This window comes from Miniopterus natalensis, chromosome 5 (genome assembly GCF_054644295.1).
Source record: "Miniopterus natalensis isolate mMinNat1 chromosome 5, mMinNat1.hap1, whole genome shotgun sequence".
Lineage (NCBI taxonomy): Eukaryota > Metazoa > Chordata > Mammalia > Chiroptera > Miniopteridae > Miniopterus > Miniopterus natalensis.
In genome coordinates, this window is record NC_142085.1 from 88,780,954 (window position 1) to 88,797,821 (window position 16,868).

The 16,868-nt window shown below is 50.7% G+C and overlaps 1 protein-coding gene across 1 annotated transcript in view; it reads right to left on the reverse strand.

Annotated features, from left to right (window-relative positions):
- The window catches only part of PRKN (parkin RBR E3 ubiquitin protein ligase), a 613,811-nt gene that overhangs the window by 363,091 nt on the left and 233,852 nt on the right, over window positions 1-16,868 (reverse strand). The window contains exon 4 of the mRNA XM_087817735.1: window positions 10,695-10,816. Within this exon, the coding sequence (XP_087673861.1) occupies window positions 10,695-10,816 (122 nt within the window). The remainder of the gene's footprint in view (window positions 1-10,694; window positions 10,817-16,868) is intronic.

A 16,868-nucleotide genomic window follows, 5' to 3' on the forward strand; every position in this document is an offset into this window, starting at 1 on the left:
TATGAAGTTTGTATTGGGCTCTGCTTTGCTGAACATATAAATTGGCATTTCCCTAGATTTGTGATATTATTTAGCATATAAGTCACCTAAACTACACACCGCAGCACATTTTCCAATCTTATAGATTTTTTTCTAAACTCATTGGAATTTCCAAAGTTCAATACAATACACAGCCGTTTGAAAGCAAATGTTCACTAAATTTCAAATGGTAACCGATACATTTGCAATGTTTTTTTCCAATAAGTGACAGACCAGAGCCAAATATAGAAACCAGTGTTTATACAGGCTGCCCCCCTCCTTCCCATTCCGTCAAAATCTCAATTTTCCAAATAAAAGAAACAAAATTCATGGCTGAACACACTGCTCCAAATGAAAACTAAAGTAATTTAGGTCCTTATTAAAAATCACTCATTGACTAAGAAAACAGAGGGGTGGAACGAGACTTCAGGTCCAGGGTGTCACATTCCAGGGTCTCCACATCCCTCATTATAAGAGATTTTAAACCTTTTTCTCACTGGGACAGGCTAGTGAGTGACAGCTTAGTCTCGATGACAGCAGCTCTGTGCCATCAGACCCAGATTCCAGCTAATTTTCAGCTCTTATTATCCTGATGCCATGAGACGGAATTTAATAGGTGCTGGGACATCTCTAACATGACATTTAACAAAGAACATGTCAGCGGCATCCGTGGCCTCAACGAAGATGGAGCCTCCAAAATATAAATCAAAGAAAATATGAGAACATCTCAGAAGAGAATGACAGTGGTCCTGCCACTTAAACTATTTTAAATGCCGCAGGGAACCCACGGAGCAAGTGGTGTTGGAAATAATGATGTACCAGCTAAAGCTGTCGAGCTCTCTGTTGAGAGAAGAGGCGATGGAGCAGAGTGAAGAAATCTTGAGATTTTTCTCAGACTCTGTGGGTTCAGGTTTCAGCCCCACCTCATATTATTTCTTGGGTAATTCTGATCTTCCCGGTGAACCTTGGAATGTTCTCAAGTATAAACAGTGACAGTGATGCCTGCCTTCCGCAGTTCATGTGGCTGTCATGTGAGCCAGCCCAAGGTGCAAGGACATGCTTTTTATTTTATTTTATTTATTTTATTTTTAATATGTTTTTATTGGGTTCAGAGAGAGAAAGGGAGAGGGAGAGAGAGAGAGAGAAACATCGATCGGCTGCCTCCTGCACACCCCCTACTGGGGATCGAGCCCACAACCTGGGCCTGGGCCCTGACCGGGAATAGAACTGGAGAACTTTTGGTGCACAGAATGATGCCCAGCCAAGGACATGCTTTTTAAATTGTTAAAGGTGCTATAGATTCATTCTATGAGATATAATACTATACCCGAGGTTTCATCTGGAGCACCGGATACCAAGAGAAGTACTGGTTCCACATGCAGATTCACAAATCTAAAAACCAGTTATGGGATTTTTAAAATACTGTGTCACTTTAGAGCAGTTTTAGGTTCACAGTGAATCCGAGTGGAAAGCAGTTTCCCTACAAGCACCTCCTGTCCAACACATGATGCAATATTTGAAATCCCTGCCAACTCTGTGACTGTTACCGATGGTTGGCTGGAGGGTGGGCGGAGATGATCTGGGAAGACGCTTTCTTTGTTGAAAATGGCATCACATCAGCATCTCAGCACAATAGGACACCCCCCTTTATCTTAAGTCAAGAGAGAAGGGCTTCGGTGGGGTGACTCAGAGGGCTCGACGTGGCTCTCCCAGAGCTAGAGAGGGAGCTGTGGGGCGGGGCCGAAGCCCCCCTGGTGAATGCAGAAACTCAGCTGCTTGTTGAGCACCACTTGGGATGCTCCTTGAAAAATAAGCGTTTCACTAAGGCCATTCTACCTTCTACCCAACAGGACTCTCCGGACGGCCGAGAAGATTCAAACAGAGAAAATACGGGTGGAGACACAGTGACAAACCAGGAGCCAGGGAGGAGTGGTCATGGGCGGGGAAGGTGACATTTCCCGTGGTGGCCTCTAAACAGCCCGGACAGGGAGAGCTTCTGGTTTGGTTGCTAGTTTTTCCTGAGACCAGACACTGTTATTTCCTGCATTAAGACTGTATTTTGACATTTAAGTTTTCCAGGAGGCCTGGTAGAAGCTGCCACCTGCTAGGAGGCCCCGGCAGTGCCTCTAGCAAAAGACACAAAAGCATCCTCAGCAACAGGGACACAGCTCAGACACCGCGTGATGGGTTGTGCAGTTTAAGCTGCAAAAGGCTTGTGCTGGACCTGCCTGGAGCTGCCTCAGGAAGATCGCCACCAGGCGCCGAGGTCCGAGGGCTCAGCAGGCCCCGTCACGAACAACCCCGGGTCCTCAGTTCCTGGCTGGGGGGCAGCTCGCCTCCCGATTCTCCACCCTAATACCTCGCCCTTCCCTGAAGAAGCACCTGTGAGCATGGCCCCCTCTGACCTGTCCACAGCCCAGGTTTCTTCTCAAGGGTGTTCTGGATCAGCCCCAGTCTGTCCACACACGCCCCCTCCCCCCCCCCGAGTTCAAACAGCAGTCGGCTGGTCCTGCCTCCCACGCGCCCCCACCTTCCAATGGTTTTCCTTTTGCGCTCTCGCCGTGCCTTTCCTGACGCTGGGGCTGTTCGTGGGAAAGAGAATTCTTCGTGGCAAGGCAGCACTTTTAGCCTTTCTTACATCTGAGAGTCCTAAGTTTCGTAGAGAAAGGAAGACCAGGGGAGCGAATCCTTTCAGCTCCATTAAACATATGGAGAGCTGCCAGATAGAAGATTTCTCGGATTTTTTATTTTTCCAAAAACCATAGCTAGAAGTCGTGGCTGAAGACAGATTTTGTGTCCAATCTGTCAACAAGGGTTCTGTGAATGAAAACAGCCAACATGAAAAGCAGTGAGCCCCCCATTACTAACATTGCTCTAGCAGAAGGCAGGTGACCGAACACTGGGTGTGGCTCACAGGAGCGGTTGTTGTGTCAGGAGAGAATTAGACTGGACGGCTTCAAGGTCCCCTCCTATTCCAAGGCTATGGGTGGGCCGAGGCCTACGGGGACTCTGCTGACATTCGTTCAATCATTCACTCACTCCACAGAGCGCGTCTAACCTGTCCTGTGCACCAGCCTACGCTAGGGGGAGGTGGAGGGGTCTCCCCCATCGAGGACCCGAGTCTCGTCATGGAAGGAGTAGAGGGCACCCGAGTAAGAGTCTCTTAGATTTTGGGTACTCCATTGATTTTATGTCTGTTTATATATGTATATACATCTATACATATATGTACATATATGTGTATATACATATATGTATATAATCTTTCCTATATCTCTTTATGCAAGGCTTAAAAATCTTAGCTCTACAGTACAAGACTTACAGGTGACACCACACTTGATTACACTGAACAGCTACCTAAACTACTTTAGAGAGAATGTCCCAGGTGGCAATAAGGAGAAATGACATTTGCTGTTAGACCAACATGGAAGAAAAGGCTCATTTGTCCAGGAGAGGCTGCTGCCGACGTTAACCGATGGCCGATCAGGATGGCTTTCCAAATTAACAGGAAATTCCCAAGGTACAACTGAAGATTTAAAAGACATGAAGGAAACTCAGGGCCATCTGACACTACGGAGAAACACAGTCCTGTGAACCAGCTGGGGGAGCCCTTGGCTCAGTCACACCAGCGAGCGACTGTGGGTTCTAACTGTGTGGGGATGCAGTGGCCCCCGCGGCGCGTGTGCCGTGGGCTCCAACTGCGTTAGTGTTACACCCGCCACGGGCCAGGGGGGCTAACTAGTCACTTAATAAACAGTCACAGTCCAGGAGAGCCTCCCCTTTAATACCCCGGGCCCCTGCTTCTCCAGGACACCAGTACCCTTCTGTGTTCTCTCCACGAAAGGGAAACACCGTGTTCCCCACTGATCCAGCTCTGCATCCCCGCCTGGCTTTAGAAAAGGGGGCCTGGTAAATTTGACTCGTTGCAGGGAAAACCTGTAGAGTGGGGTCTAACACCGCTCCCCCCTCCGCCGGACCTGTTCCTAGTAAGAAAATGAACTAAGTCAATGTGGAGGCTTCCAAAGGGAATCTGAACTTGGGCTCCGGTATTTAATCCTGAGCCTGGCTTCTTTCTCACCGAGGGCCCGAGTGAAGTCCGCTAACCTCTCCATCTCCCCTCTGGCTTCAATGGTGCATCCATGCGGGGAGCTGGAGATTCCCACAGGGAAGACACGAGCACAGGTAAGTACCAGATCTTCTGTAAAATAACTGTGAAAACATCACGGTCGTGACCCACCCTGTCCTGTAGCAGGGTTTTCAAGAGACTCTCCCCGGCACCACAGTTTATCACAGCCGCTAACACGCTTGCTCTTTTAAAGCATCGGCACAGGCTCTCCTGTGGGGTGAGACGGGGCGACTGAGCTCTATTTATCTTTCCCAGTGAGGTGCTGGGCCACTTACTTCTTAAGCAAACGACACATAAATTAACCCGGTGCCCTGAAGATCTATTTTTTCTTTCCACAATTCTCGATAAAGCTTCTAAGTGGTCAGATAGATCATTTATCAATTTCATTCCACAGAAAACCAGGGAGCTGCATTTATGTGTAGAAACAGAGGCTGAAACGACAGTGGCATCTCACACCCAGAAACAAGTCCACGGCTGGCCCCGGCCCCAGTGTAGCCATCGTGACACACGGAATACGGAATAGCGCAATCTGGACTCAGGACAACGCCGTCGAGGAGACGTGGCAGCCTTGGTCTTGCCCGCCCGGTGTCTGTCCCATTCTCTCCTTGTTAGCGCAACTCTGGCTCTGATTGGAAAAGCAATGGGCCCAAACCAGCAAAATAAAAAGAGGAGTGTAAGCCGGCCGTGGCTGTCCTGTCACCCGCGGCAAACACGAGCTTTTCTGGATTCCCGATGGCCAAGTTATGAACAGTGAGATGCAACAAGAAGCCGGCAGAGAGGTCTCTAAAATGTATCAATGCCATTAATTCCTCGTTCTAATAAACAAAATAAGCACAGCCTCACCCCTCCCCCTGCCCCGCCTGCAGACCTGGTGCCATGGGCCCAGGGCTGCCCCCGAGGGTGGGGACAGCACAGCTGCACATGCCCGGTCAGAGCTCCGGAGGGGCCATGGAGCCCGGGTGGGCGAGGCCTCTGTCACGTGCGGGTCCTGTCCCTGCCTGCCTGCGGATAGCGCTGTCAACCAATAAACAAAGTGACGGGTTTTAACTAATGACACATTGAACTGAAACTGGGAAGGAAATAAAATAGGAAAACCTTCTTTATAAGAAGCTTATCTTTTCCTTCATGTTTTAGAAACATTCAGGGTATGACTTTGTCAAAACATTTTAGGAATATTTCTCTTTTAATGTTTTAAAGGTACCATCCTGAACGGTGAATAATACATAAGTAGGATTCTAGGTAGCTAAACCCATTTCCCACTGAGCGATCGGGCGTCCTGCCCGGGGCCTCCTGTGCCAGAGCGAGGCTGGCTCCACGCCCCCCGGCTGTGAAGTGCCAGCTCGGGCTCTGCCCGACTCTCACACAGGCTCAGATGAAAACCCTCGTCTGTCCACTCTCTGCTCTCACTTGCCCCTGACCCGTGGGGCTCGAATCCAAGGGGCTGCTCTGCTCCCTCCCCGTCGTCTCCTCTCGTCTGCAGCTCGTCTCCCAGCAGAGCCTCGGCTGAAGCACGGGAGGGATCTGTAAGGGCCCTAACGTGACCCAGAGCTTTGCTGAAAATGGGTGTCTGCAAACAAACAAACCGCTGCGTCCACACAGGCGTGTTGGTGGCCATTTGTAGGAGCTGGTTCCAGGAAAATCAGCTGAAAATAATTGACCGAAGCCAATTCGCCAAGTAAGCGAAAAGCCAGTTTGCTTACAATAGTAATTCACTCAAAATTTATTTGATTTATTTGATTATAAAATGTGTAGCCCTGTCTTTGGTGCTCTGAGCTCTTCAATCCCTCCCCTGCCCCTGGCGTGCTGGGTGTGGAGCCTCCTGCCTTTTCCTCCGTTTCCCTGACTCCCTCTACGTGCAGCAGAAAAGCGGGGGGAAGACAATGGACTTGAACATCTCAGAGGCTCTGAGGAAGACAACACTGCGCAGCTCACGCTGAGACGCCTTCGAAAGCCATTGCAACAATCCAATTCAACAGAAGATGCTGCAGACTTTATAACCGGCTGTAAAGACACATTTTTGGTAAACGGGTAAATCTTTAGCAGAGGAAATGGTTGGGAAATTTTAAAACATTTCTGGAGAAACAAAATTACTAAAAATAAAGATTAAAAAAGAAACCAGCATAACCCCAAATGTTGAAATGTTGAAGCTCTGATCCCATTCATAAAAATACAAGTACAAATATAGTCAAGAAGAGAGCTCTGGTGGGAGGGCAAGAGCGGGCGCCCAGCACCGGCAGAGGCGCGGCCTGCAGCGAGCTCCCTCCCTGCCCGAGGCCCGACGTGGAGAAAGCCACACACCACGGGCAGAGGGGCTCCTCTGCGGCCCAGCAGCAGCGTAACGCAAGTCGGCGACCGCAGGTCCCGCTGCGCCCTCCCCACCGGGACAGCCAACGGGGGCCTTACGAACGGGAAATACGTCACAAGGTAAAAGGACTCGCAGTGACTCTCCCACTCAACAACGCGAGCTCGGAAACGCCCGACACTTGCCTCGATAAATAAAAGGCGGGTCGGCGTGCTTACCGCTCGCTAAGCTTAGATATGTTTCCGGGCTTTATCACATGTGTGAGGGTAGGTTTGGATATTAAGAGAAGTCAGTAGGCTCCCGACCAACAATTAATCTCTAACAAATATTAAGTTTAGGAATGATTATGCATTTAGACTGTATTTCTTAATAGATTTCCTCACATAAATTGTCCCCAATCTATAAGCCGATTTCGAATCGCATCCATCACGCCGGGCGTTTTACATCTTCCTCTATTTATTGCACCATTTCTCATCAGAAGCCTTTTAGCTTTAATGCTATTCCATGGCCGAGGATCTCATTAGAGTGGCAAAGATAAAGTTCTTTTTCAGATAAAGTAATTATAGTGATTGTGGGGGGGGGGGATCTTCCCAAGTTCTTGGCGGCCGCAAGGTCTCTGCATAACACACAGACCCAGGCAACAGCGTGGGGACAGCCGAGGGGAAGGGGCGTGGGGGCGGGTGGAGCTGGGCAGAGGGGGGGAGATGGGGACGTCACCTGGACGACGCGGGTGCAGGATGCCGGGTGCAGATGACGTTTTGTTGAGCTGTACACTTGAAACCTGTATGGTTTTGTGAACCAATGTCACCCCAATAAATTCAATTTAAAAAAAAAGACTAATAAACCGAGAGCAAACAAGCAGCTGTTAATGGTGGGTGAGTGGGTGGCCTCGCGTCTGTGCCGGAGGCATCAACAATCCGTGGCTTCACCAGTGGGAGAGCTCCGGACGTGGGAGCTCACAGTGAGGCCGCGGTTGCTTTGGGGCATTTTTGGTAGAAGACCCTTCACCTGAGCAAATGACAGTGAGACCAACAGTCTCCAGGTGTCTGTTGTGTGCCAGGCACTGCATGAAGCACTGTAATGAGTTCAGTTACTTAACCTTTGCGAACCTCAGTGAAACTTTACTCCCATGTTACGACAAGAAAACTGAGACAAAGTCAGAGCTGACGAGCGTGGCAACCAGAATCCAAGCACCCACAGGTGCAGGGACCCTGGGTGGCCGTTCTCCCAGCTCCTTGTCGCCGGGCAGTTCCGAGCCCAGCGTTCCAAACAGGGTGCCTGTGCCGTGTCCTCCGTCTCGTGTCCCTTCCACGGGTACCCCACCTCCTAGTATGTCAGAGTCAAGAGACACTTCCCTCCTGAAGGCCCTGCTGTACTGCAAGCTATGTCCTGTTCAAATAGCTGGTCCCTGTCTTCCTGTCACAGGAGCTTTATTTTCTACAGGAGGAGCCGTCCACCTAGAACGTGGGCGATGGGAAGCTGGACGCCGGCCGTGTTTTCCCAGTTGGCCTTTGTCCACTGTTTTTGAGCAAGTGTTCATTTTCCTAAAGGCTAGTTTGATGAACGGAAACCCTGGTCAAGGTCAACATGAAACAAAGGAGATGATTTGATTTGGGGAGAGAAGAAAACCTGGGGTCCAAGCTGATTCTCAGCCTTTCCTCATGGTCAGGCCACACTGCAGACATTGGCCTCCCATCCTAACGCCAGGCCGGAATTGTCCGCCCATCTTCCTGGACAATGTTTTATTACGTATGAAATGTGTAAACGAGTCAACCTCACGGCACACGTGTGAGAGGCAGCTCATCCCCAAGCCTGCGAATTTCAGCGGGTGCCGGGGAAATGCTGGGATCATGAATAAATTCCCCAAAACCACCACAGAAAACTAGGAGGTCACTATTAGGACCCATGGAAGGCATGGGGCTTGTTGCTGACTTTTACTCCACCAGAAACAATAAAATTACGTTTTAAAAAGTAACCCAGGTGGCTAAGCAGGCTCCGGTTTCCCCAGGTGTGTAGAAGCCCCACGGAGGTCCAGGCAAACCACTCGCAGCCCCAGCACATGAGCCAGCCGCACGGGAGCCTACTTCTATTTTTCCCCGACCAGAGAAAACTGGGTAAGTTGCAGATCTTTAAAAACTCTGGGAAATGAAGCCAAGCCCTTGTCTTTTCTCCACATAGGAATCCTTCCTCGGGCAAGTCCAACACCTGCCACATCGCCGCCAATCCGTAACCTGCAGACCCATCAGCGGCGCGCCTGGCCACCCGACCCACGGGGATGTCCGAAGGCTCTCCTGAGAGTGCACTTGTTGCTAAGAACACATTGAAACGCCTGGTCTACTCGCTCGCCACTCACGTGGAGCCCCCCCACCCCCACCACTCGTTGACGCCTGGGGGAGCCGACTCCTGTCCGTGGGCCGAGGCCTCTCCCACCTGCCACGGTCCTCACCACCCCCACCGCCCACGTCTGACTTGATCTTTCAGTCGCCTGTCTGGGCACTGGGGGTATTTGACAGGTGACCCTTAGTGTAACATACCTACCTGTGTGGGAAAAGGGGGGCACTGGAGAGCTTGCGGTTCAAATCCCCGGGCTACTGCTAGAAGCTCTTATTCCCTTAATCTCATTAAGCCCCTTTTCCCTCCAATCTAAAATAGATTTACTAACAGTACTTAACTCAGAGTGTTACCAAGTAATTAACTGAGATAATCCGTGAAAGAATTAGGCTTGAAGTTCAGTAATAATCGGTTATTGCTCTTTTTATTAGGAACAGTGGGCGGTTAGTAAAAGTAGGTCACAGCCACCATGTGAAGCACTCGGGGCTGGACAGGGACCAGAAGAACAGCAGAGGCGAAGGGGCAGAGGGGAGAAGGGGAGAGACGCCTTCTGGGGGACTTCCGGACAGCATGTCTCCCAGACAGAAGCACCCCCAGGGACAGCCCCAGGGAAAGGTCCACTCCACTGGGTCAGGAGCAGCCTAGGACCACTCATGGGTTTGTCTTCCCATGTGATCTGCCCGTGTCGCTGAAACGCAGTGAAATACTGAACTCGGGTTTGGTAATTGCACCATCTTACCCAGGCCTGAGTTGAGGATCCGTGGTGCCCCCCTCAGGCCACCTTCGAGGTGTTCACTGCGCCCCACTGTATCCATCCCTCGGGCACCACCCTCATCTAGGCCCTCAGAACCCTGTGAAAAGTTTACTGATTAACCTCCTTGCCTTCAGTTTGCCACCAGCTTCAATCCCCGTGGCAAACTGTCTCAGCGCTAACAAGCGGCTCTAACATGTATTTCATGCGTCCCCATGTTTGTAACGGGTTGTCCTCCTCTCCACTGTCTGCAGAATAAAATCTAAGCTCTCCCCCCATCACTGGAGCTCAATGTGGCAACGGGGGAACCTGTCCATGCTTCAGCGCTCCGCGCCCCCCCCACACATTCTCATCCACGTCCAACTCAGCCGAGTCCCGCACAGACACCTCGCTGAAGCCACCAAGTAGCTGTGTCCCTGTGTTACACCGGGACATGGAAACCTGTTCCCTAGAGGGCCAAAGAGTAAGTACATCAGGATGCCAGGCAGACCAGGCCGTGCCAACGACTCACCCCACCCCCGGGCACCAAGCAGCAGCGAGGAGACAGCATGTGCAGAAACGGGTGGGCCGCTTTCCAATAAAACTTTATTACGGGTGCAAACGTCACGTAATGTTCACGGGTCACGTGATACCATTCTTCTGATGCTTCCCAACCATTTAAAAACTTAAAGCACATTCTCAGTTTGTGGACGGTACAGAAACAAGCGAGGCCACGGGTCCCTGTTTCTGGGACCCACAGTTTCCCTCTGCACCTTTCCCTCGAGGAATAACTTACGCTCAGCAACCTCCAGGGCTCCGATCTTAAGTGAACTGTCCACTGAGTTTTGACATATGTATACAAACATATTATCAGCACACAGAGCAAGATACAAGACATTTCCAATACCTTAGAAAGCTTGTAAAAAAACGCCCTACCAAAGTCTGCCCTCTTTTTGTTTTAAAACCATCTCTCCTTTCAATAGGCCTGCAGTAGAGAAATGCCGGCAACGGGACTGGACCACCTAAATTTACAGTTGTGTAGCTTTCAATGAACCTTCCGATACTGTTCACCATCACGACCACGCAGAACATATGTGTGAGAGACGTGGGGACAGCTGATCAGAAACTCCAAAGGCCACTCTGAACCGCCCCTTCATTCCCCGGCGTCTCCGCCAGCATGTCCTTACCTGGGCCAAGGTGAGCGTGGTTTGTTGGCAGGAGCTGCAGCGCACTCTGAGTTTTCCTGGCTGCACTCCTTGGCAGGGGCCTTTGCAGTAGACGTAAAAGCTGTTGTAGGCTGGTCTGCCTGCTGTGGAAACAAAAAAGCAAAGGAAAGAGCCCATCAACGCAGAGCCGAATTGAGACAAACCTTAGAACCAGCTCCTCGAAATGGCCCCGCGACGAAGCCCAGTCAGCGACCTGCTGCCAGGAGAGCCGGCCAACGAGATGGAGCTGTTGCTGCTGAAGGTTTAAGGGGACGGGGGGTGTAGGGACCACGGGGACTTAGAGGCCAGCCCTCCGGAATTCCATCTCATGCTCCCGAGCACAGCTTTGACACCAGGACGCATGCCACCCAAATAACACATGGTCAAGACTCAACGCTGGGCAATCAAACAGCAGTAACTAAATGTCTCTGGTCATTTCTGTCAACGGTTGCCACCCAGAAACAGTATTATTCCCCAAATGGGGGGCCGTGTACAGCGGTTCACACTTCTGTGTCTACAAAGAGCTAACTTTACAGAAGTACTTACCAGTGAAATAACCTCCTTTAAATTTCTAAAATCACTAAATGCTTCTCTTAATCCTTAACTTGCTTCTTGCTGGGTAGGAGTCACATAAGGTCATACACAAAATTTTATGTAAAAGTTTGCTATTACCATCAAGAGCATCTAGAAATAACATATAGTATTTTTTATCATTATGAGCGAAAATCTTTAGGCTCCCAAATGCATATGGTTTACTGAAAACAATTAGTATAAAAATCATGAGAAAACAAACAAAAAGATCCTAAAGCCTCATGAAGCTCCATCTGTTCCGTTAACTTACAGAATGACCCTTTGTAGGCATATTGAATGGTCATTTGTGCAGGCATCTTTATTAATATTATAGGTGACAATACTTCGTAAAATGTAAAGCACAATAAAGATGTCAAGTGGCATATTTTTATCACGTATTGGCAACATTTTATAATCATTAGTCTCCAGGGATTAGTATTTGGCTTCCAGTTTTCATTGAGAAAGGGCAGGTTATACATATATCTTTGTATGATAAGAAACTATCATATTCTGGCCCCTTTTTTGGTAACTTTAGTGCCTTAACGTGCAAGATATTCAAGTCAATGAATATCCCATTGTTATTAGCAATCTAATTTCTTAAGGTTTCATACATATCAGAAACGTAACAGATAGAACCATATATTGAAGTTATAGAAATACCGCGATAACTGACGGACTATCACAAGATCACAAGAACGGTGACAATTTTAATGTTCGATTAAGTCGAGCTTAGTGAAGGAGGCAGAAGCCTTATTGTTAAACCCTTTATCAGCAATATGAACAAATCCAATTTCATGATTTTTATAACCCACTGTAAAGGTTAAACGATTTTTGAAAGGAGGGAGGAAAGGGATGGGTGAAGGAAACGCTCGCGAAGGGGAGCCACGCTGCAGACACCACCTTGTGGAAAGAGCACGTCCCCCAGCTTCACAGCAGGGCCGGGAGCATCTCAGCAACTGCAGGCAACTAAGTGGCTCCTCAATCCCCTGGGGCAACAGCAGCGTTTGCGATACTAAGGATACACCGGGCAGAATCTGAAGACGGAGCCCTCCCACCTCCCTGGGCTGCGGCCTTCGCTCAGGTCCTTGAGAGGCCAGTGGGAAAATACTGCAGGCCGGTGCCGAGCCCCCGCAGCCCACGCGGTGACACGCCATCCATCACACAGCGCGTCCCGGGGCGGCCGCCGGCTGGGGATTAATGGCCAGTCTCAGGGAGATCAAGGTCGGGCCAGTCCCGGCTACAGCCAATTCCAGGCTGTTGGCTCTGCTGGGCCAAGCAGTCGGGGCTTCAGGTAAACCTTGAATCCGTTTTCTGCCCCCAGAGTGGCCCCCCCGCCTAGTTGGCTGCATCACACTGTTTAAACTTGGCAGGCTTCTGCGTCACGCGGAGCTCCGAGCGCGCGGGGCGGGACCGAGAACGAACGCCCCGACGGCGATCTGAAGGCCTAGGGTACAGACTCCTGCATACGGAGCCAAGGCGCCCAAGGCAACAGTGAGGCGAGTCTACGATCCAAACACCTTTCCCGTAGGTGTCCAGCTGTCTCCAGTCAGCGGCATGCATCCTGCTCCTTTCACTTCCGTTTGGATCTTAAAACCGTTTTCTCTCCTGATCGGCTCTTCCACGGGGCAGCCCCTCGCGACCCCAAATCATCAGAGCAGCTTGTGGTGCAGGTTTCCCTCCTTCTGTTATAATAACTTCTCAAAACTAGAGAAAGATTTCAAAAGCTTTTCAAACTACCTCCTTCAGGGTAATTTACCGACTGTGAACATTAGGCATAGTCAGTGTACCATCTCGTACACAAACACACGTACACTACGGGGAAATATTTTTCACTGAATCATTTGTAATTCAGTTGCAGATATCACAGTGCTCACCCCTAAGTCCTTAAATATCCTGAAAAATGACACCCCCCCAGTAAAACATAGAGCTTTGGGAGGGGTTTGTGGTTCTGCCGTCCAGGTTGCAGACTTCTCCGGTCCTCCGAGCACACCTATGGGTCACCGCAAGGTGCGCAGGCTGGTCAGAGGCACTGAGCCAGAACCTGGGGGACTCTTTAGCCGGAGGAAAGCAGGTCCCCTCACTGCAGACTCTACGGACCCCTAGGACAGGACTACAGAGCACAGCGCACCCCAGACTTTACCTGCCCTGCCCTCGGCCTTCCTTTCATGGGGCGTTCTGTGAAACTGCAGGTCTCAAAAAACCCACAAAAACAACTGAAGGAAGGGCTCAACCCAGTGTGTGGACTTGCTCTCGACAAGCCGAACCGCTGAGGCTTACACACCCGGCTTTACCCAAGGCTCCCCAAGGGCCTGCTGACGGTCCAACTCTTCCTCCACCCCGAGCCAGCGATAAGCTTACGTAACTATTATTCCGCGAGCCAGGGGCTTAGTCGACTGGTGCAGTGATTTCACAAAGCAAAGTATGTGCACTTCCTTCTGAGGTGTTTTTTTCTTGACAGAGGTTAAAGGGTCACGGTCGGGACCCTCTGAAGTGTGAGCTGCTGTGCGATCCAGGCACCCACAGAAACGCCCGTTTCCCCAGCGTCAGTTTCCTCACGGGCTTCAGTTTCCCTCTCCCGCTTCGTCCGGACACCAGGGCCCTCGGCCGAGCCTCCTCTCTTCCTCTCTCTCTCTCTTTCGGTCCCACAGCTGCCGAAGCCCCGCGTGAAGCCCCTATTTAAAATATTACATATCGTTGGCTTTGCCTTTTTGAACAGCCAGCACGATCTGCACCGCTTTCATTTTTCTCGCATGTATTTTAATAACGAGCCTCAGGCCCGAAGCCATTGTTTAATAAGACAAATGGACACGTAAGAAAAATTCTGATTCGGACGGAAACTTCATTAACCTCAGAAGTCTTCATCGCCGCTGGTCCCAGGCGCTCGGGAGTCTAACTGCTGTGGGACTTTGTTTCGGGGTGGCGGGAGACAGTGGGATTCCACCCGTTTATCAGCGACACCCTGCCGGGCTCCCTCGGGTCTCTGAGACGGGAGCCTCGGCCAGTCTTTCCCCCGACATCAGCCAGAGCTCTTGCTGCCGTATTTCTGGGGGTGGGGTGGGGGGTGGGGGTGGTGTCATCCTCCCGCTGTGCTTGATGACATTTGCCGGAATATACGCCTCAGGGTTCAGGTGGGCAACAGACACAGACCAAACGAACACAGTCAGTATCAGGTTTTCAGCATAAACCGATTTTCCTTCTGCTGACCTGAAGTGGTCCATTAGTTCCAGCCTGACGGATACGCGTTGCATTGGCCTAAGGCAGTTCCACACGAAATCCATCCACCGTGGGCTTCCGGGACCATCCCTTCTGTGTGGCACCTTGCTGTGGATCATCAAAAGGACATGTCTCTCCAACGTGATGTAAATTTCTGAATAAAAATTCTGCCTCCTAGTTACCCCCCGGTCCTGCCTTTTCTATGTGTGGCAACCTCCTGCATGTCACACTGCACCCGGTTTCAGACGGAAACTGCTAGCACGGCTCCTTGATCTCAGTAAACAATAAATGTTTGCCAGGCCAAAAATTCTCCCATGTTTTAAACGATGTGGAAGTTATCAGGTGTGGCAGTGTGAGGGCAGAGTTTATATAAAATACAATCTGGTTCTGACACCAACACTTAGAACTATGCTCCACCGGCCAAGTACACTGGACTAACTTCACACATCCTTCCAAACAAGGACCTATCATATTAGAAATCAATACCATTGATACTATCTTAGGACCACGATTATTAGTATAATAAATGCAAGAAAACAAAAAGGAAAGAATACTTTTAAAATTTTACAGAGGACCTGGGATAAGGACGTGTTGAGTGGAAAGCTGAATTCTGAAAGCTCCCGGTAGAGCTACTCGCCCTGCACGGGCGCTGATTTCAATGCTCGCCCAGCGGCCGCTGCCCCCCGCCTGACCCAGCTGCACCGTCCAGGACTTGAACAAGCCCCAGCCTTCGCCCTGGCCGAGCAGCCCAGGTGACGCTGCGCCAGAAACACCTTCCAGGCACACGGCCATCCGTCCCGGGTACGCGCTTTCAAACGTACTGAGCCATCCCTAGGGAGCCTCTGCCCTCGGAGGTCGTGACTCAGTTCCCCGTTTCTGTGCTGGGTCTTTCACGCGTGACCCTGCACAGTGACCTCATCTGGTGACACATCTGGGGAAACCGCTGATGGAGGCGGATGGCTCCGCCTGGATTCTGGCTGTTCTTGTTGCTGTTGCCCAGTTGTTTTTTTCATTAGTCATTTTGAAAGTGATGACCGACCCCCTGTGCCAGGACAAAACTGTCGCGTGGAGCACGGTTTAAGGATTGGTTCTAAGTAAATAACCGCCTTCAGCGCCAGCCGGGGAAATTCTGACGCTTACTCTCCGCAGAGATGGGCCCGTGCCGGGTGCGGCGAAGGCGGGAGCCAGGGAAGTCGCGGCTCTTCCAGCCCCGAGCGGACGCCCACGACCGACTCTGCTTAGATGGAAGAAACTCCAGACGCTGCAGATGAGCGTCTGGAGTCCCTCAGCACGACTCTACCCAGGTCCCGCCCAGCTCTGCCGTCACCTTCACCCATCCGTGGACCCTCGACGCCCGTTTTCTCCTCTTCGAGGTGAAGATGATGATACAGCTCATGGGCCGTGTGAGGACTTAAAATAGAGCAACACAGGGGAGGTGCTCAGCAGGGTCTGACACGTGGCAAATGCTCGGGGCGCGTTAACAATTCTCGTTTGCCATCAAAATCTTCAGAACTCAAGTTCCTCCCAAACCCTCGCGCCTGGGAGCTCAGGTGGCCACTTCCCGGCTTTTACGAAGTCTGACCCGCGTCACTGTTTCCATGTTAGACCTGACTCTTCATTTCTGGAAATAGCTGAGGGATAATTCTTCTTAAAATTGCCTCAAACCCAACCAAATCCTTCATGATAATATTTGATAATATTACGGAACCTGAACCATGCTGGGAAGTCCTCAGACTGATTTAAAGTTTACCAGAAGCGCATTTCCTTTCCATGAATAATTTTTATTATTGTCAAAGAGATAAAGATGGACTGTAAGAAAATTAGGAATGGAGATAGTGAGCAGTTACACGGACCCGGTCTAGTGGATGAAACCTTCACGCTCGCTGACGCGCTGAGAAGCAGAGTGCTCCCGAAACCAAGGCTGTTTTTATCTCGCGGTTGCAAATGGAATTCCCGGGGCTTTGAGACGGAGCCGACATTTCGTTTCACCGGGAGGCTTCTGACATGACTGTTCATTCCTCTTTATGAAATGGGTTTTAAAGTTGATTTGAGAGTGAGAGAGGAGAGAGAGAGAGAAACGTGGATCAGGTGCCTCCCCAGGACGGAACGGCAACCCGGGCCTGTGCCCTGACCAGGGATCAAACCAGGCGGTCAAGCAACCAGACGGGGGGACCGGCGCCGTCTTCGAGCTGGCGAAAGACAAAATCGCAACAAACTGACCCTCACATGACTTAATCACCGTGACAACCTAGCGAGGAAAGATCTTCCAGACCATCAGAATGACATGCAGGCGGGTGGTGATTTTGCGGGGTCGGGATCCTGACGCGGAACGTTTCCCAGCTTCCGTGATCTGGCCACGCGAAATGAATGTTG